Source organism: Vipera ursinii (genome assembly GCF_947247035.1).
Source record: "Vipera ursinii genome assembly, chromosome: 1".
In the NCBI taxonomy this organism is placed as follows: domain Eukaryota; kingdom Metazoa; phylum Chordata; class Lepidosauria; order Squamata; family Viperidae; genus Vipera; species Vipera ursinii.
Genome location: NC_139512.1, coordinates 11,264,005 through 11,284,132, shown reverse-complemented (window position 1 = coordinate 11,284,132; position 20,128 = coordinate 11,264,005). Strand labels below are relative to the sequence as shown.

General features: G+C 47.3%; 1 protein-coding gene and 1 long non-coding RNA gene across 2 annotated transcripts in view; one reads left to right on the top strand and one right to left on the bottom strand.

Annotated features, from left to right (window-relative positions):
- Window positions 1–20,128, bottom strand: part of LOC310640833 (scaffold attachment factor B2-like) — a 63,793-nt gene that overhangs the window by 17,307 nt on the left and 26,358 nt on the right. The window contains exons 6-14 of the mRNA XM_083363355.1: window positions 17,612–17,639; window positions 16,042–16,627; window positions 15,394–15,440; window positions 12,510–12,610; window positions 9,163–9,312; window positions 6,518–6,621; window positions 4,442–4,581; window positions 4,046–4,137; window positions 2,155–2,291 (exon numbers count right to left, since the gene is read on the bottom strand). Coding sequence (XP_083219481.1) covers window positions 2,155–2,291; window positions 4,046–4,137; window positions 4,442–4,581; window positions 6,518–6,621; window positions 9,163–9,312; window positions 12,510–12,610; window positions 15,394–15,440; window positions 16,042–16,627; window positions 17,612–17,639 — 1,385 coding nt within the window. The remainder of the gene's footprint in view (window positions 1–2,154; window positions 2,292–4,045; window positions 4,138–4,441; window positions 4,582–6,517; window positions 6,622–9,162; window positions 9,313–12,509; window positions 12,611–15,393; window positions 15,441–16,041; window positions 16,628–17,611; window positions 17,640–20,128) is intronic.
- LOC310641964 overlaps window positions 7,137–20,128 on the top strand; it is a 222,014-nt gene continuing 209,022 nt past the window's right edge. Inside the window, exon 1 of the long non-coding RNA XR_014492823.1 lies at window positions 7,137–7,199. This is a non-coding gene — a long non-coding RNA (uncharacterized lncRNA). The remainder of the gene's footprint in view (window positions 7,200–20,128) is intronic.

The following is a 20,128-nucleotide window of genomic DNA, read 5'->3' as shown; positions in this document are numbered from 1 at the left end:
TCATCTGTCAGAACCATGACACCCTAGCCCACAGGTCTGCAACCCACGGCTCCGGAGCCGCATGTGGCTCTTTCAGCCGTCTCCTGTGGCTCCCGGTCCTCTGCCATGTGCAGTCCAAAAAAAAAAAAGTGGGACTAAAAAGGTTCAACCAATCAATTCAAATATGCAGGGTAGGTGCATATATCGCCTTGGCTCCACTCTTCAGTCAAACCCTGTTCTGCGCATGTACACGCATGTGCACACATTTTTTGCGGCTCCCAGTTTTTCCTTTTGTGAGGGAACCGGTTCTGAGTGGCTCTTTCACTGTTTCAGGTTGCTGACCCCTGCCCTAGCCAGTCGGCCGCGAGGACCCCATCACACACACACACACACCCGCCCACCCCCCAAGGGCAACCACAGTGCTGATTTGGCCCTCAGTGAAATCAAGTTTGACACCCCTGGACTAGAAAGTGTTAGCATTCCCTAAATTGTTGACTTTCAGGTATCTGAGCAGGGAATGATGGGGACCGGTCCTTCCTCTCTGGAGGAAACCATCTTGGGATACGCCCTCCTCTGCAACTGAATTGTAGTGGAATACAGGTAGTCCTTGACTTACAACCATTCATTTAGTGACCTTTTTTTTAAAAAAAAATGACTTCTGACGGTTTTTCACACTTACGACCGCTGGCAGTATCCCTACAGTCATGTGTCAAAATCCAGATGCTTGGTAACTGACTCATATTTATGACGGTCACCGTGTCTTGGGATCACGTGGCCCAATACCAGGCCGCAGCTCATAGGTTGGGGACCCCTACTCTAAAGTGATGTGAGCTAAATCCAAAGTTATTTCCAAGAATTTAAATTCTGGCTATGGCTAGAATCTGAGATATTGGCAAATCATTGTAGAGGACAACGACAGAGGCGTTCTATGTCATGAGTAGTTGCTCTGTATCTAAAACCAGGCAAGGCAGATATGAAACATTGCTTTTCCCCCCCCCCAATTAAAAGTATGAAAGTGACTTGTTTACAGCCCCTGCATCTGATCATGGAGAAATTCTGAGTCTTACCTAAAAAGCAATTAGCTAAATATAATGTTAAGAAGCGTTTTATGTTGCAGCCGTTTCGACTTAATTTTGTTTTAATGGTATAGCTGGTGTTACTTTTTCCGTTGTAATCTAGTACTTTATTAAAAAGGACAAAAAGTTTTCTTCTAACAGGAAAGGCGGAGAGGAAGAAATGTGAATTTAAATTGTAGCTAGCTTCGGTGACTTTTAAAGCATTAATTTTAATTAGCTTTGCTTGCAGTAGAAATTAGGTTGACTGACAATAGCCTTACATTTACTGCTCTATCCTACTGGATTATAAAATTATTTTTATTTTGTACTCTTAGGGCAAAGACTTCAGACACACCATTTCAAAGAACTGCAGTCATCCTGGGGGAAAATAGAGGTGCTTTTAAGTCTTTTGTTGCCCCAATCTCAACTGCGTAATAGATCATGTCAACAGACCGCAGATTCATGCCAAGGTAATCCTCCCTGGTTGTTGCCCAGAAACAGGAGGGTTTCAAAGACGGGGAATAGAGCTCAGCTTGGCTGGGGCAATGTTGGACTGGAGCCTGCTGAGCTGCGACAAGGAGGCACGAAAAACAAGAAGCGTTTAAAAAAAAAAAACCCGGTCCAGTGCTACACAACCGACGCGAGGCGGCTCTTTCGTCCACTTTTGAAGTGAGCCAGGAATGGCGACCTCAGCGTGCTGTTCAAAAAGGACTTGGAGAGACGTTCAAAGCGATCGAAAAGGATCGCTGACAGCCCAGCTGACAGCTCACCAGGCTGATGATTTGTTTCCAAACAGGTTTGTTTATTCGCAGGGGTGTGTCCAACCTTGGCAACTTTAAGAGTCGTGGACTTCAGCTCCCAGAATCCCCCATGCTGGCTGGGAGATTCTGGGAGCTGAAGTCTACAAGAAGCAAAGGATGGGAACTCACCAAGGAGAGAAGCAACCTGGAACTAAGGAGGAATTTCCTGACAGTCAGAACAATTAGCTGGTGGAACTACCTGCCTCCAGAAGTAACTTGGATCGGACACCGAGCGGATGGTTGTTAAAGCCGAGGGACCCCCTTGCCACGGCGACCGTTTGGGGGGTCAGGAACGTGGCGAGGAGCCGACGCCAACCCACCTCCTCCGTTCCGTCTCCCGGATCTCCCGCTCGCGTTGCCTCTGGCGCTCCCGCTCGCGCTGCTCCTTGATTTTATCGAACGACAAGATGTCTTGCTTCTCTTTGCTCTCCGACTTGCGGTCGTGGCTTTTGGTGCTCTGGAGCGAAGCAGAAAATGGGGAAAGGGGGAAATGGAGCTCGTGCGTTTTTACGCCCAGCGCCTTCAGCTTCCGAGCGGCTGGGCGCCCAGACTCTGCAGCCAAGAGCACCAGGGGGTAGACTTCAGAAACCGTGGGCACTCCCTCACTGGAGGTTTTTAAGAAGAGGCTGGACAACCGCTTCTGACATGGTATAGGGTTTCCTGCCTGAGCAGGGGGTTGGACTAGATGACCTCCAAGGTCCCTTCCAACTTTATTATTATTATTATTAAGCAGAGGGCGCTCCCTCACTGGAGGTTTTTAAGAGACTGGACAACCGCTTGTCTGAGATGGTATATAGGGTCTCCTGCTTCAGCAGGGGGCTGGACTAGAAGACCTCCAAGGTCCCTTCCAACTTTATTATTATTATTATTATTATTATTATTATTATTATTATTATTATTATTATTATTATTATTATTAAGCAGAGGGCGCTCCCTCACTGGAGGTTTTTAAAAAGAGACTGGACAACCACTTGGTATATAGGGTTTCCTGCCTGAGCAGGGGGTTGGACTAGATGACCTCCAAGGTCCCTTCCAACTTTATTATTATTATTATTATTATTATTAAGCAGAGGGCACTCCCTCACTGGAGGTTTTTAAGAAGAGACTGGACAACCGCTTGTATGAGATGGTATATAGGGTCTCCTGCTTCAGCAGGGGGCTGGACTAGAAGACCTCCAATGTCCCTTCCGGGCCCTATTCTATTCTATTATGGCCTGCCCCACGTGCTCCAGCAGAATCCTACTCCAGTTCTGGATGCCGTCAGCCAAGGGATTGTGCCTGGTGGGGTCCAAGAGAAGGGCCTTTTCTACTGTGGCTCCCATCCTTTGAAATATCATGCCTCGAGTTGCAATTCTCCCCTCTCGTTTTCTGAAAAAGCCTAAAAACCTGCCTTGGCCAACCAGCCTGGAATCCCAAAATGGGGGCATCCCATTTTGGAGTTGGTTAGTAGACTATCGTGTTTCCCTGAAAATAAGACCGGGCCTTATGTTAAATTTTTGCTCCAAAATACATATTAAGGCAGGGGTAGGCAACCTCGACTCTTTTATGACTCATGGACCTCAACTCCCAGAATTCCTGAGTCAGCATAGCTGACTCAGGAATTCTGGGAGTTGAAGTCCATGAGTCATAAAAGAGCCGAGGTTGCCTACCCCTGCATTAGGGCTTATATTCGGGGAAATACGGTGCTAAATGTGTCCGTCTGGCTGACGGGCTTATTTTTGGGGTGGGGCTTATATTACGAAAAAATCACGCTAGGGTTTATTTTTCCGGTTGCGTCTTATTTTCAGGGAAACACGGCAGTAAACGTGTCAGCTCCACTCTGTCTGCGCACTGTTTTTTTTAAAAAATAATAATCTGTTTTCATATTGATTTTAATGTTTTCGCTTTTAAGGTCTGATGTTTTAATCCTGCAATTGTTTTGTCCTGTCATTTATGACGTTCTAAGGCACCCGGAGCCACTTGGATAGAGAGAGACGGAGAGCATACAAATTTAAATAAATAAGTCATCAATCAATCAATCAATCAATCTTTCTACCAATTTTGCTGGAAAGCCATTTCGTCCGACGTGGCTTAAAAAAAAAATCAATTATAATAGACGCCGTTTGAGAAGTCAATCCCTGGGGCCAACTTTCACCAGCTAGGAAGGCTTGAATAATGGGTGCGTGGTCTTGACCCTTCTACATTACATTACGGCGAAACGCAAAGACTTACTCTCTCTTTTGAGGTGGATGCGGTTTTCACGCTAATCACCGGCTCCCCTTTGGATTTATCCATAACTACTGTTCGCTCGGTTCCTCGGCTTCCTAGAGTGGCACAAAATGACACAAAACACAGGACAGCGTTTCTCAACCTTTGCGACTTTCAAGACGACGACGTGACAATTTTCCGCTTTCAGAATTCATGCCTTTGTGGCCTTCACCAGCTGCGGGATTCTGGGAACGGAAGTCCAGGCCTTGTGAAGTTGCCAAGCTTGAGAAACACTTATCCAAGGAGTTGGCTTTGGTTAAGTGTCCGTCGGGCAGGTGCAGATTTCAAATGCAAAAGGATACGTTCAGACGAAGGAATCAGCCTCGAAACCATACCGCAATGGAAGTTTTAATTCATTACCTGATTTAACGGACCGCGAGCGTCCAGATGACCCGTTTTTCTGCTCTTCTGTCCCTTTTTCCTGCTTTTCATCTCCGCTGCCCTCCACTCTTTGAGACTCCTCGTTTTTGTCGTTTTTTTCTTCTTTAAGGCTGAGAGACCTACCAACAGGATCAAAAACAGCAGCTGAGGCTCTTATCCGACGTACCTCGTGAGTCAAAATTCATCGCTTTGATCTCTGGGGTAAAAAGAGCACCACCAGGTGATGCCTCGCCAAAGTACAATAAAAGCAGCGTTCAGATATAAATCTGGAAAAAAAAAACCAGCTGGTAGGGTATAAACCTAGCCTCCTTCCTATTTGCCTGAAATTCTTAGCCACAAGAAGATCACAAGCAACCATACAGGTAGGTCCTCGCCTTACAACCACAATCGAACCACAAATTTCAGTTGCTGAGCAAGACAGTTGTTAAGTGAATTTTGCCACATTTTACCATCTCTCTTCCCACAGTTGTTACGTGGATCACTGCATATGCGAAGTTAACAACACGGTTGTGAAGTGAACCTGCCTTCCCCATTGGCTTTGCTTGGCAAAAGGTGATCATGTGACTCCCCCCCTGGGACACGGAGGGAGACAGTGCCACCGTCATAAATACGAGTTAGTTGCCAAGCCTCTCTAAAGTTTGATCACAAGATCTCGGGGATGCCACAAGGGTCGTACGTGTGGGGAAACGGTCGTTAGGTCCCTTTTTCCGTGCACCTGTGACTTCGAACTGTCACTAAACGAACTGTTGTAGGTCGAGGACTACCCAAATCCATCTCTGAGAAAAGAGTTTGGGGTGGCGGAGAAAGGGCTGGAACAGAAACCGGGAGACACCGAGTTCTAATTCGCCCTTTTGAGAGAAAAGCCAGTGAGGCCAGCCCCTTTCATTCTCTCTCAGTCCAACCCACCTCACAAGGTTGTTGTGGTGGGAAAATTAGGGGAGGAGAGTGTCAGGAGGGTGCGCTGCTTGGAGTTGATGGAAAAGAGCCTTGGTGGAGCAGTGGGCTAATGCCTCCTTAAGTAACACCAGCTGCCTGCAATTAGTGCAGGTTTGAGTCCCACCAGGCTCAAGGTTGACTCAGCCTTCCATCCTTCCGAGGTAGGTAAAATGAGGACCCAGATTGTTGGGGGCAATAAGCTGACTTTGTAATAATGCCGCTTGGGGTGTGTGTGAATGCCCTAATAAGCAGGCATATACATAGAATGAAGGCTACTGCTAAGCTTGTAAGCCGCCCTGAGTCTTCGGAGAAGGGCGGGATATAAATGGAATTAAAATAAAAAAATAAAAATAAAAAATAAAGACAGGATGTAAATTCAAATCATAAAACAAATCAACCTCAGCTCTATAAAAGTGGTTCCGTTTCAGAAAGAGGCTTAAATTAGGTCTGCCTGGATTCTGCTGGCTATAAGAGACGACAGAGGCAGCCCTTTTGGGGGAATGACTGAGTTGCTGGGCTAGAAAGCGGGGGAATCAGGGGTTCTTGTCCCCACTAAAAAAAAAACTGGTCATCTACATCCAAAGTAATTTACTGGCCAACTTTAAAAATGTACAGAAAGAACACATATTTAACTTCTTGGTATCTATCCCGTTGGGTTAGACCAGGGGTAGGCAACCTTGGCTCTTTTATGACTCGTGGACTTCAACTCCCAGAATTCCTGAGCCAGCCTGGCTCAGCTTGGAAACCTCTCCCTTCCCCCTCAGCGTGGCTGGCTCAGGAATTCTGGGAGTTGAAGTCCGCGAGTCATAAAAGAGCCAAGGTTCCCCACCCCTGGGTTAGACAATAAATCCTGTCATTCTCCCTCAGCCAGGGCTATTGACATGACTCATTTTGTAGGGAAAATAGAAGGCGATCTACACAAAATAAAGGCAGGGGATAAATCTCAATAAGAACGTGGCCCAATTCCCGTTTATCGCCGCCGCCTTGCTGAGAGAACCTGCTTAACGCCCTCAAACCGCGACTTGTCTGAACCAGCTGAGATTCAAAGCTGCGGCCTGTCCGCTCCCCGTAGAAGAGAACCGCCCGAAAACGGAGAGGATGAGTTAAGTCCTGTTTTACTTTTCCGATTTGGAGTCGGTCGAATGCCGCCTGTCTTTTTCCTTCTTGCTGTCACTTTCTCTCTTCTCGGCTAACGGCTTTTTGCCAGCGGGTTCGTTTTTGGCCTGGAATCAAGACAAGGAAAGAGGGTGATTTGGAGGTCCGGTCTGGAAGAGCGGGGGAAAAAAAATCAAACAGCAAGCAACCGTCCCTGTTCTGAATCGCAAGCAGGATGAGGTGTGGGGCGGGGGGGAGGGGGGGGAAGAAGCACAGCGCAATCATCTCCGAATGCTCCACGCAGAAAAAAAAAAACAAAGGTAAGAGGTGGAAGAAGGTGGAAAGGTTAAAATTCCTCTCCTGGGCCTTTCCTTTGACCTTAACGTGTGCTAAAATGTATGCAGAATAATTCCACAGGGGTGTGTGTGTGTGTGTGTGTGTGTGTGTGTGTGTGTATGCTTGGCTGTTTTCTTGCAGACGTTTCATTAGCCAACTAGATAACACCATCAGTGCTAGAAGGGAGCATGGGGTTGTGGAGAGGAGGAGGAGGAGGAGGAGGAGGAGGAGGAGGAGGAGGAGGAGGAGGAGGAGGAGGAGGAGGAGGAGGAGGAGGAGGAGGAGGAGGAGAAGGAGAAAAAGGGCTGTGGGGTCCTTGGTGCTCTCTGAGCTTGGTTGTTTCCTTGCAGACGTTTCATGACCCAACTAGGTAACATCATCAGTGCTCTTCTGATGATGTTTCCTAGTTGTCTCATGAAACGTCTGCAAGAAAACAACCAAGCTCAGAGAGCACCAAGGACCCCAAAGTCGTTATTGTCCACCTCCTCCTCCTCCTCCTCCCCCCTGCAAACCCCACTCCCTTCTAGCACTGATGATGTCACCTAGTTGGGTAATAAAATGTCTGCAAGAAAACAACCCAGCTCAGAGAGCACCCAGGACCCCACAGTCGTCATCGTCCTCCTCCTCCTCCTCCTCCTCCTCCTCCTCCTCCTCCTCCTCCTCCTCCTCCTCCCCCCTGCAAACCCCACTCCCTTCTAGCACTGATGATGTCACCTAGTTGGGTAATAAAATGTCTGCAAGAAAACAGCCAAGCTCATAGAGCACCAAGGACCCCAAAGTCGTCATTGTCCACCTCCTCCTCCTCCTCCTCCTCCCCCCTGCAAACCCCACTCCCTTCTAGCACTGATGATGTCACCTAGTTGGGTAATAAAATGTCTGCAAGAAAACAACCCAGCTCAGAGAGCACCCAGGACCCCACAGTCGTCATCGTCGTCGTCGTCCTCCTCCTCCTCCTCCTCCTCCTCCTCCTCCTCCTCCTCCTCCTGCAAACCCCACTCCCTTCTAGCACTGATGATGTCACCTAGTTGGGTAATAAAATGTCTGCAAGAAAACAGCCAAGCTCATAGAGCACCAAGGATCCCACAGTTGTCTTCCTCCTCCTCCTCCTCCTCCTCCCTGCAAACCCCACTCCCTTCTAGCACTGATGGTGTTATCTAGTTGGCTCATGAAACGTCTGCAAGAAAACAGCCAAGCTGAGAGAGCACCAAGGACCCCACAGTCCTCCTTCTCCTCTCCATAAACCTCACCCCCCCCTTCTAGCATTGGTGAAGTTACCTAGTTGGGTCATGAAACGTCTGCAAGAAAACCACCCAGCTCAGAGAGCACTAATAACTCCACCGTTCAAGCCTGAGCTACAAATATTCTCTTTGTCAATAACTCAGCAGGGTAACATTTCACCAATCTTCTGCCGGTAGGGCTGGATCTACGTAATCACCTAGAGCCGGGGGTAGGCAACTTTGGCTCTCTGATGACTCGTGGACTTCAACTCCCAGAATTCCTGAGCCAGCCGTGCTGAGGAGGGAAAGGGAGAGGTTTCCAAGCTGAGCCATGCCGGCTGAGGAATTCTGGGAGTTGAAGTCCACCAGTCATGAAAGAGCCAAGGTGGCCTACCCCTGACCTAGACCAACGTGATGACCTCTAAGTAGGTTGGGACCAACACTCCCAGAGTTCCTCATTAGCATAGCAAAGAGAATTCTGGAAATTGAGGTCCCGAGGAATCTGAACGATCTCAAGTTAAGGAAGGCTGTTTAGTTGTGGCTGATCAAGGAGTCATCACCGTGGCCAGGATCCGTGGGCCATCTCTGGACCTTCCAGCCTCTTTCCTATCACTGCCAGCTTACCTACTGCGTGCTCCTCTCCTGGCTGGCGCCGATATTGGCTGGGACTAAAGTAAGTCCTCGACTTAACAACAGTTCATTAAGTGACTGTTCAAAGTTACAACAGCAATGAAGAGAAGTGACTGAGGGCCATTTTTCAGAGTTATGACTGTTACGGCATCCCCAGGGTCCCGCGATCAAAATTCAAGACGCTGGGCAACCGACTCGTATTTATGACAACTGCGGGGGTCCCTGGGGGGTCACCTGATCCTCCTTTTGCGACCTTCTGGCAAGCAAAGCCAGTGGGGGGGAAAAGCCAGATTCACTTAGCGACTGTGTTACTCGTTGAATGACTGCAGCGAGTCACTTAACTGGCCGGCGAGAAAGGTCGTAAAAGGGGGCAAAATTCACTTAACAGACGTCTCCCTCAGCAACGGAAAGGTTGGGCTCAATTATGGTCGTTAAGTCGAGGAGTACCTATTACCTTTGGATTTCGTCACTCAGGGAAACACTCACTCTTTCCACCGAAATCATCTTCCCGTGCAGTTCTGTCCTATGGAGGTGGCTGATGCATTTGGTGGCTTCCTCAGACGAGGACATGGTGACGAAGCCGTAACAGCGGGCCCCGGGGCTGCGGGCATTCGTGACTATTTTAGCACCTACCACCTTGAGAGAGAGAGAGAGAGAAGGAGAGAGAGAGAGAGATGGAGAAAGAGAGGGAGAGAGATAAAGTAAGATGGCAAATACCGACTGGGTTTACACATCACGCCTACTAGCTGTTGTTTATTTCTTTGTTACCTTCTAGGAGACGTAACATGTAAATGAAGACTCAATCACCTAGGCCAAAAGTATCTAAAAAGGTGATTTAATCTTTTTAAGATATGTCCTGGGAGAAGGCTTCGCAGTATCTGAAGCAGAACTAGATCCTGTAATAGCTTTATACCGTATAGTATCAACTGTTAACTCTCAAAACTCTTTTATCCACTACGTAGTCTAAATGGTCTGTGATTGATATATAAACGTGTGTGTGTGTGTGCGTGTGTGTATATGTGTGTGTGTGCATGTGTATATATATATATATGTGTATGTGTATACACACACACACACACACCGTATGTGTGTGTGTATAATATATACACACACACACGTTATTTGTATATGTGTGTATAGATATGGATATATCTATATCTATATCCACATCCACATCCTTCCATCCACTTAAGTTTGACTCAGCCTTCTACTCTTTTGAGGTCGGTAAACTGAGGACCCAGATTGTTGGGGACAATATGCTGACTCTGTAAAGCACTATGGAGTGGTATATAACTAAGGGCTATTTCTATCTATCTATCATCTATCTATCTATCTACCTACCTACCTACCTAACCTATCTACTGACTACCTACTTACCTATCATCTATCCATCATCCATCCATCCCACCTACCATCTACTTACCTATCATCAACTATCTATCTTCCATCCATCTACCTACTTACCTATTGTTGTGATTCAGGGTCAGCCTGTGGGTTCGGCAGTTGGGTCGGATGACTCAGATGAGGGGGAGGAGGGGGGTGTTGAAGAACTTGCTGATGATGGCTTTGAGGCTCCGCAGAGCCCCCAGCCAGGCCCCTTCCACCTGGTGGAGACCCAGCTGTGTGAGCCTGACAGCGTGGATGAAGATGACCCACAGCTGGCCCTGTTCAAGGACGCCCGACGCAGGAGGCAGTCAAGTAGGAGCAAGCAGAGGAAGGCTGTGGGACTTCTCGGAAGGAGGCAAAGAGAGGCCACGCCCTGAACTCTTTATAAAGGGAATGTTTGGGGGAGGGCTGGTTTGCTGAAAGCAACCGCTCCGATAGTATTTCAAAGCTCCGGTATCTTGTTTCATGTTTTGTTTGTGTAATAAATTTGGCAGACGTATTCCAGCCTTTTGCCGTCTGTAAAGGGGCTGCCTTTTCTGCAAGGCCGGTAGCAGGCTGGTACAGAACACCTATCATCTATCTATCATCCATCCATCTACCTACCTACCATCTATCTACCTACTTACCTATCATCTATCTATCTATCTATCTATCTATCTATCTATCTATCTATCTATCTATCTATCTTTCTATCTATCTATCTATCTATCTATCTATCTATCTATCTATCTATCTATCTATCATCCATCCATCTACCTACCTACCATCTATCTACCTACTTACCTATCATCTATCCATCCAGCTATCGTTTGACAGCGGGCATCAGAATTTCATTTTTTAACGTGTGCCAGTGTGTTCAGAAAAAAAAGTGACGATAAAGATTATCTTATCTTTATTTAGCCATGGTTTATTAACTAAATCATGACAATCCACTAGGCTTTAAATGCTGTTTCCAAGCCATATCGACGTGCTGCGTTTACTCCACGCAGCCAGTCAAAAACAAGCAGATCACATTATGGTTCAGCATAATGTGTGGAACCATCCATTGCTTGCTGACGTTTGTTGCTGCTCAGTCAGTAAGTCATGTCCAACTTCTTCAGAGCCCCATGGACCATAGCGTGCCACCCCCCACCCCCCCAAAAAGAAAAAGTATTTTATTGGCAAACTTTAAAATTGACCAGGGGAAGACATTTTTGACATCTTGATGCCCCCTGTCTGTTAGGTAATAAATCTTGTGATTTCTTCTTGGCTATGTAGCTTGGAATTTGGGAGTTCCAATGGCTGTCCTAGAATAACTGCTTGTCAGGACAAAATTTGCAAGGGAATAATTATGCGAGTATCCCATAGATCTGTCTGTGAGCAACCTTCCATAGCAAAGGCAGATGAATAATACCAAAAAAAACCCTCCACTTAAATAAAAATATGGAGCCACAGTGGCCCAGAATAACCCTTAAAGGTAAAGGTTCCTGTTCTGTACCAGCCTGCTACCGGCCCTGCAGAAAAGGCAGGGACAACCCCTTTACAACCGGCAAGAGGCTGGAATTACGCCTGCCAAATTTATAGCTACAAAAACAAACAAGACACGAACCAAGAAACAAGAGCTTTAAGAAACATGAACCATCCCAGCGGTTGCCTTCAGCAAACCAGCCCACCCAGACATTCCCCTTATATAGAGTTCAGGGCGTGGCTTCTCTCTGCCTCCTTCCGAGAAGCCCCATTGCCTTCCTCTGTTTACTCCTAATTGACTGCCTCCTGCATCGGGCGTCCTTGAACAGGGCCAGCTGTGGGTCATCTTCGTCCACACTGTCAGGCTCACACAGCTGGGTCTCCGTGGTGACCAAGTGGGAGGGGCCTGGCTGGGGGCTATCATCAGCAAGATCTTCAACCCCCTCAGCAAGGTCTTCAACACCCCCCTCCTCCTCTGAGTCGTCCGACCCAACTGCCGAACCCACAGGCTGACCCTGAATCACAACAGTTCCCCCGCACATGGGTGCTAGTCATTTCTGACTCTAGGGGCCGGTGCTCATCTCCGTTTCAAAGCCGAAGAGCCAGCGCTTGTCCGAGGACGTCTCCATGGTTATGTGGCCGGCATGACTAGACACCAAAGGCGCACGGAACGCTGTTACCTTCCTACCGGAGTGGTCCCTATTTTTCTACTTGCGTTTTTTACGTGCTTTCGAACTGCTAGGTTGGCAGAAGCTGGGACGAGTAACCAGGTGCTCACTCTGTTACGCGGCACTCGGGATTCAACCCGCCAAACTGCCGACCTTCTGACTGACAAGCTCAGCGTCCTAACCCACTGAGCCACTGCGATAATAACCCTTAGGTCGGGTCTTCTTGTTCAAATTTAAAATTGCTATTTTAATCGAAACATTTATCTGGCAAAATTGCCGACTTGAACTGACGAAAACTTTTAGCCACCCCACTTCTATTTCTATTCACCCTACCTTGCCATATTTGCTAAACAGGTTCTTCAGATCAGTCGCTCTGGTCGAAGAGGAAAGACCACTGACCCACAGATTTCTGCCAGAGCTAGCAGTGGAGCGACCTATGTTTTAGGGGTGGGGGGAGGAAACAGAGAGAAGAAGACATCAATTACTACAACACGCTCCAGGTCGAAAAATCCCCCCCAAACGTAGCAGATTGCCTTGGTGGAACCCTTGATGCTCTCCGAGCTTGGTTGTTTTCTTGGAGACGTTTTGTTACCCAACTAGGTAACGACATCAGTGCAAGAAGGGAGAAGGGTTTGCTCTTGGTTTACATACTAACTAGTGGTTTGCTCGTCAGTGTTGCTGGGAATGTTCTTGGGGGCTGCTCAATTCGGCTGTTGTTTACCGTTTGATTTGTTTGCCTGAGCTAGTAAGTTTGAAGACCACACACACCCCACCAACACTGACAGGGCAAAGCCACTGTATATAGATAGAGAGCGAACCGCTTGTAACACTGATGACGTTACCTGGTTGGGCAATAAAATGTCCGCAAGAAAACAACAAAACTCAAAGAGAGCACCACAGATCGCCTCTCCCAGATCTAAAGCTCACGGCGACGATTTGCAAACCCTTTGCAAGCACCTTTAATACATTTCGATCTCAGGAGAAAGAAAAAAAAAACTTCCTGGATTCTGGAACAGTGGACCAAGCCAAGATGGCTGACTGACTTACAGACGCTCCGCACTCGGAGTCCAATTACTGAATTAACCTACTTGCTGAAGTCACCACGTGTTTTGACAAAGTAACAGACTAGTTTGCATTTCATGCTCAACCAGAAAAATAGTAAAAACGACAATAATAGTAATTAATAGAGTTGGAAGGGACCTTGGAGATCTTCTAATCTAATCCAATCCCCCTGCTTGGGCAGGAAACCCTATACCATTTCAGACAAAAGGCCAACAGTTCAAATCAATAAGCAACTTCTGCACAATTTGTAGCCTGTTCACGGGGATTTTTTAAATTTCCCATAATTTAATAAATTTCAGCGACAAAGCCCTCGTTTTAAATGATGCTGCTAGAACCAAGAAAGATAGGGGAAGGCGAGACAGGAGATTTTTAATGAATCGTGCACTTCTAAACCTCAAAAACATGTTTGCTACATCATTAGGTCCTAACTTCAAAAGATATGCTAGTTTTTGCACCAAACTCTGAAGTTGCATATCTTGTACAGGTAGTCCTTGACTCCCAATGGTTTGTTTAATGACCGTTCAAAGTTACAAGGGCACTGAAAAATGTGACTTTCGACTATTTTTCAGTTACAACCTTTGCAGCATGGATGGCTGAGGAATTCTGGGAGTTGAAGTCCACAAGGCTTAAAGTTGCCAAGTTTGAAGACCCCTGATGTAAACTATTATAGGCAAGAGAATGAGCCAATTATGTCCCAACTCTGGCGATGTTCCTGAATGATCAGCTCCATCAGCAGAGACAATAGTCAAGGATGATGGGTGCTGCAATCCAACGTCTCCAGGGCCATCACTTCATTAGGGATCAGCAACAGGGGGGCTTTACAAACCAACCAAATGTACGTAAGCAACGTCAGGGAAATGACTGAGCACAAAGATGCGGCCGCTTGATTTGCTGAGAAAAAAAAAATAACTTTTGCTATTTCTATTAAGTTCGTCTGGATTCACAGGAAACTTAAAACTGCACAGCCAGGACTAAGTATGTACAAGTTCGTCCTCGGCTTCCAACCGCCGACGGGACCAAATTTCCCGTGGCTAAGTAAGACAGCTCTTAAGTGAATCACGCCCCATTTTCGCAAGCTTTTTGCCAAGGTTGCTGAGTGAATCACTGCGGTCCGTAAGCGAATCGTGCAGTCCTGAAGCTCCATTGACTTTGCTTGTCAGATAATAATAATAATAATAATAATAATAATAATAATAATAATAATAATAATAATAATAGTAATAGTAGTAATAATAATAGTAATAGTAGTAATAAAAGTTGGAAGGGACCTTGGAGGTCATCTAGTCCAACCCCCTGCTCAGGCAGGAAACCCTATACCATTTCGGACAAATGGCTGTCCAGTCTCTTCTTAAAAACTCCCAGTGTTGGAGCATTCACCACTTCTGGAGGCAGGTAGTTCCACTGGTTAATTGTTCTCACTGTCAGGAAGTTTCTCCTTAGTTCTAGGTTGCTTCTCTCCTTGATTAGTTTCCATCCATTGTTTCTTGTCCTGCCTTCAGGTGCTTTGGAGAATAGCTTGACTGCCTCTTCTTTGGGGCAGCCCCTGAGATATTGGAAGACTGCTATGATGTCCCCCCTCGTCCTTCTCTTCATTAAACCACTAGACATACCCAATTCCAGCAAACGTTCCCTATATGTTTTAGCCTCCAATCCCCAGATCATCTTTGTTGCTCTTCTCTGTACTCTTTCTAGAGTCTATATGCTGCAACCGTCGTAAATACAGGGTCGTTGCCAAGCGCCTTGATTTTGATCGCATGACTGTGGAGATGCTGTCATGGTGGCAAGCGAGAGGACGGGTTATCAGTCAATTTTTTAGAGGCCTCTCTATGGAGATTCTCAGTCATCCAGGACACGGTTGTTTCAAAAGCTCAACTGGACCATGTTTTTTCCCTTGGGGACAAAGACGTTTCGCTTCTCATCTAAGAAGCTTCATCAGTTCATTTGTAGGGGCCTTTTAACTTCAAATGGTCACTAAACGCAGGGCTGCAAGTCGAGGACCACCTGTTGCTGTAGGCATGCATGCACGCATATATATATATATATATATATATATATATATATATATATATATATATATATATATATATATATATATATATATATATATATATATATATATATATATATATATAATTATACATGGCTATAAGCTTACCCTTCTCATCTTTCGAAGCACTTTTAGCCTCCGCATCCTCATTCGAGCTAAAGACGAGGAAGAAAAAAGAAAAAGGACATTATTCAACCAGCAAAAGGCTACTTGGAAAATGAGCAGGCGTGACAGTGGGTGCTATGATCAAATAGCTACCAGAGAAACCAAAATAATAAAAAAAAATTGACCTTTACTGAAGAAGGGGCACGGCGGGGGAAAAGGGGCGGGCTTTTTTTAAAAAAAACAAAAACCTGAAGGAAACCTCTCTCCGTAGACCACCAGAGCGCTAACTGCTTATCAGGAATACAAGATTTAAGAATTCAACCTTTGGAAGATGGAGTTGTTGTTGTTTTTTCTTTTAAACCCTTAAGGGGAAAAAAAAACGGAAAAAAAAAAAACCCCAGCCAAACGGTCTCCTACGGAAACAAACTGCGTAAGGACAACTGAACAAAATTACATTAAAATAAAATAAAATTAAAAACCGGAGAACTCTACGTCGAATGATAAAAGCTACCGTCTCGTCGGGGAAACCTCGGCAAAACGGGAATCACTGGAGGCATCACAGCAGCTTTTTTTTTTTTTTTTTGGCATTCATAAATAACCAACGGGCAAGAAAAAAAGACAGCATCTGGTCTAAAACGGAGAGAAACAAACCTCGTGTTCTGATCACCACCCTCTTGGGCAGAGGACTCTCTAGTGGCAGAGGGCTCCTCCTCAACATTAGCCTTCACTTCCATCTTCTCGGCCTCTGGACTAACCACTTGGGGACCTGTGTCCGACTCCGCGGTTTCCTCACTACTGGCTTCCAGAGTTTGAGCTTCTCTGCTACTATTATTATTATCATCACCATCACCACCTCCACCTCCTCCACTCCTGCTCTCTACCGCTAAAGAGTCCGAGTCCGGTTTGGCTTCCTCAACTGTCTGCTCGCTGGGCTCCCCTTTCGCTACCACTAAGAGCTTTGCTTCGTCCTCTTGGCTCTTGGCCGCCGCTGGGCCTGACTGGCTGTCCGTATCTACAAGGTCTTCGTCCGACTGGGTGGAAGAGACGGCGGCCAGCACGTCTTCTCCTCCTCCTCCTCCTCCTCCTCCTTCTTCTTCTTCTTCCTCCTCCTCGGCTTCCTGTTTGTCCGGCCATGAATTATTCGTTTCCTGCGCCTGCTCCGCTTCTTCGGAAGTGTCTTCTTTAAGGGGCTCAGATTTACAAGGGTCACCCAAAATGCCGAGCACTTTCTCATTTTCTATGGATTTAACAGGAATAGAATGGCACAAGGTTTAATCACCAGGGAAACATAGCAAAGACAAATGCCGGGACGGGCATGGCTGCCCGACTCAAGACCGAGAGAGAGAGAGAGAGAGTAGGACTTTAAGGCTACACAGAGATTGGAAAACCCTCTGGGCCAACCACACTCAACACGCCTAAAACCAACTGCAGTTCTAACCAAGAGCTATCAGAGCAGGGCCTGAAAAGAGAGAAGGAAGAATAACCTTTATGCAACGACGCTTTCCCGGCGGGTGGCTTGGCTGTCTTCGCACGGCGGGCCTTTCCAATTCTTGCCGAGACGCGCTTTCCAAGTGCTTATACCGACGGGAGCTCAAATGCTTTTCGACGGTTTCAGCTTGCGGGTTTTACCGACAATTCTTTTCAAGGAGACTTAAGTCCGCAGGTGAACGCCAGAGGAGCATTCAATAGAAGTGATTCGGATACGTTTGTGGAGTCCAGAGAGCAAAGCCGAAGGCCTCCCGTCGTCTTCGGTTTTCGCGTAGCCGCTTAAAAAGAGCTGGTCCCTGCTTTGACATTTGCAACTGCATCACTCTCTAGCTAAAGTGACCGTCCCAAAGCCCTGAGCGATATCACAGGATCTGCTTGGCACGTCTAACTGTTCCTTTAGGCTTGGGGGGGGGGAGGGGAGGAGGGGGGGAGTCGCGGTCTGCTCCCCCGCGAAGGGATCTTACAAGCGCAAATTTTTCTCTCGAGAAGTCTGATAACTGTGCCGTAAGAAATCAAAGGTGCTCCTGCAGATCTGGTGATATGGCCAGATTTCCAATCTCTGTGGCTTTTCCTCTGGAGGTGTTCTGGACCGTGCACCAGGTTAGAATAATGAACTAAAGCTACTCATGGGATAAAAAAACAAAAACCAAAAGAGAGTAACTAAAGGGATTGGAGTGCGAGACCTAATGGAGAATTCCCAGGAAGGGCAGAGGGTTTGGGAAATATACAGTACCTGGTTCCAAAGGAAACTCGCCAAGCTCCTATTCAGAAACGAAACGAAACAAAACAAAAGAGTTAGGTTTGTCTGGCACAGGTAGTTAAATTCAACTATTTATATTTTTGTAGCTTACCCTCCCGGGTCTTCCGTTGCGGGGTCCCTGTTGCTTTTCGTGCTGGGTGGTTTTCTTGCAGACATTTCGTTACCAAACGAGGTAACGTCGTCAGTGCTGGAAGGGAGATACCCCACTCTCCTCCAGCACTGATGATGTTACCTAGGTGGGGAATGAAACCCCTGCAAGAAAACCACCAGCTTCAGGGACCACCAAGGATCCCGCGGCAGGAAACGTGGGAGGATCAAAGTGACCAAGGATGCCACAGTTCGACCCTGAGCCGTGAATACGGGCAGTCTTCGACTTAACGACCCCAATTCAGTTCCAAATTCCTGTTGCTAAGCAAGACAGTTCTTAAGTTAATCTTGCCGCATTTGATGGCCTTTTCTTGTCACGGTTGTCAAGTGAATTGCTGCAATGGCTCGGTTAGTAACACGGTTGCTAAGTGAATCTGGCTTCCCCCCTTGACTTTGCTTGTCAAAAAGTCGCGAAAAGGGGATCACGTGATCCCTGGGAATTGCAACCGCCGCAAATAGGAGTCACGGTCGCTAAATGAACTGTTGTAAGTCAAGGAGTACCCGTATCCTCTTCCAGGTCTCCTGATTTTACTCCCTGCCTTCATACTAAGGCAGGGATGGCACGGAGGAGGCTGAAGTTACACCACCAGCTATCAGCTTGAGGGCACCGCTTAGCCTGGCTCGCCATTTTCCTTCTGCACCAGGGGTCCCCAACCCCTGGTCCGTGGACTGGTACCGGGCTGCGGCATGCCAGAAACCGGGCTGCGCAAACAAGCAAAGCCCCATTTGCAGGATTCAGGCATCATGCGAACCACGTCCCCCCTCTGGTCTGTGGAAAATCCTATCTCCACAGAACCAGTCCCTGATGCCCAAAAGTTTGGGGGGGGGGAGTTTTTGATATGCAGGTTCAGAGATTTTGCTCGATACAAAGATACAAGTTGCCTTTAAAGCTTTGGCCCGCTCGGATTTATTTTTTTCCACCGATTATCAAGTTAATATGAGTCACGCCACCCATCTCATGGAAGGAGGAATCAAAAGAATCGCCCTAAGGATCTGGAGACGCTGTATGGGGAGACTTCAGTAGTAAATTGTTGTTCCTTCCCGGCTGGCTCGCAGGATGGGGATGGTTTAGGGAACTATTTATTAGTCTTCGCTTTGTGGTGTTCCTTGTTCTCTTTTTCTGTGATAGCTTTCACTACTTGCCCCTACTCCTCTCTGCTCCCTGTCCTCAACAATGTGGCTCATACATTGCAGAGGCTTATCCTGTGTCTCTCCAGTTTGATGATCATACTTCTGCGCGCTGCTCAAAGTATGAAAGGCGGGATTACGTTGACCCAGAATTAGGAGACGGCCTAAAGGTAAAGTAAAGTAAAGGTTCCCCCGCACATGCGTGCTAGTCGTTTCCGACTGTAGGGGCCGGTGCTCATCTCCGTTTCAAAGCCGAAGAGCCAGCGCTTGTCCGAGGACGTCTCCGTGGTCATGTGGCCGGCATGACTAGACGCCAAAGGCGCACGGAACGCTGTTACCTTCCCACCGTACAGGTCCCTATTTTTCTACTTGCATTATTACGTGCTTTCAAACTGCTAGGTTGGCAGAAGCTGGGACGAGTAACAGGCGCTCACTCTGTTACGCGGCACTCGGGATTCGACCCGCCAAACTGCCGACCTTCTGATCGACAAGCTCAGCGTCCTAACCCACTGAGCCACCGCGTCCCTAGGAGACGGCCTAGGAGGTATCAATTGTGAATATGTGCAGCTGGCCCTGCTGTCTTTTTGGGCACTTGCAGAGTCCTGGTTGGACAGCAAGGAAAACACCCCATGTCCTAACCCCCCCCCCCGGGAACGTAGGATGTCCTTAGGGAAACACCCCAAAGGGAACACGTTTAGCTGCTTCTGCTTTCTCCCTTCTTGCCTACAGTGTGCCAGACTTACTGAGTGAAATCTTTTATCTTACGTGTGTCAGCTTTGCTGGGTGGATTGCTTATGTAACCAGAAGGAATCAATACCAGGATTTCTTGTCATTCAGGGCCTCTCTTTTAGAGGAGCCCGCCTTTGTCCAGCTGAATAAAAACGTCAAGCTTGAAGGCAACTTCTGCTTTCCCTGCATTTTTGTATCAAGCGAAACCTCAGAACCTGCATATTGGGGGGCACCGTTCTACACCAGGGGTCCCCAACCCTCGGTCCATGGACCGATACCGGGCCGCGGCATGCCAGCAACCGGTCCGTACAGACAAGCAAAGCCCCATCTGTGGGATGCAGGCAGCACACAAAACCACGCACCCTCCGGGCCGCAGAAAAACCTCTCTCCACAGAACCAGTCCCTGGTGCCCAAAAGTTGGGGGGAGCACTATTCTACACTACAACGTCAGTAAATTGTACTTAAAGGTCATCAAAATGCTCCTAG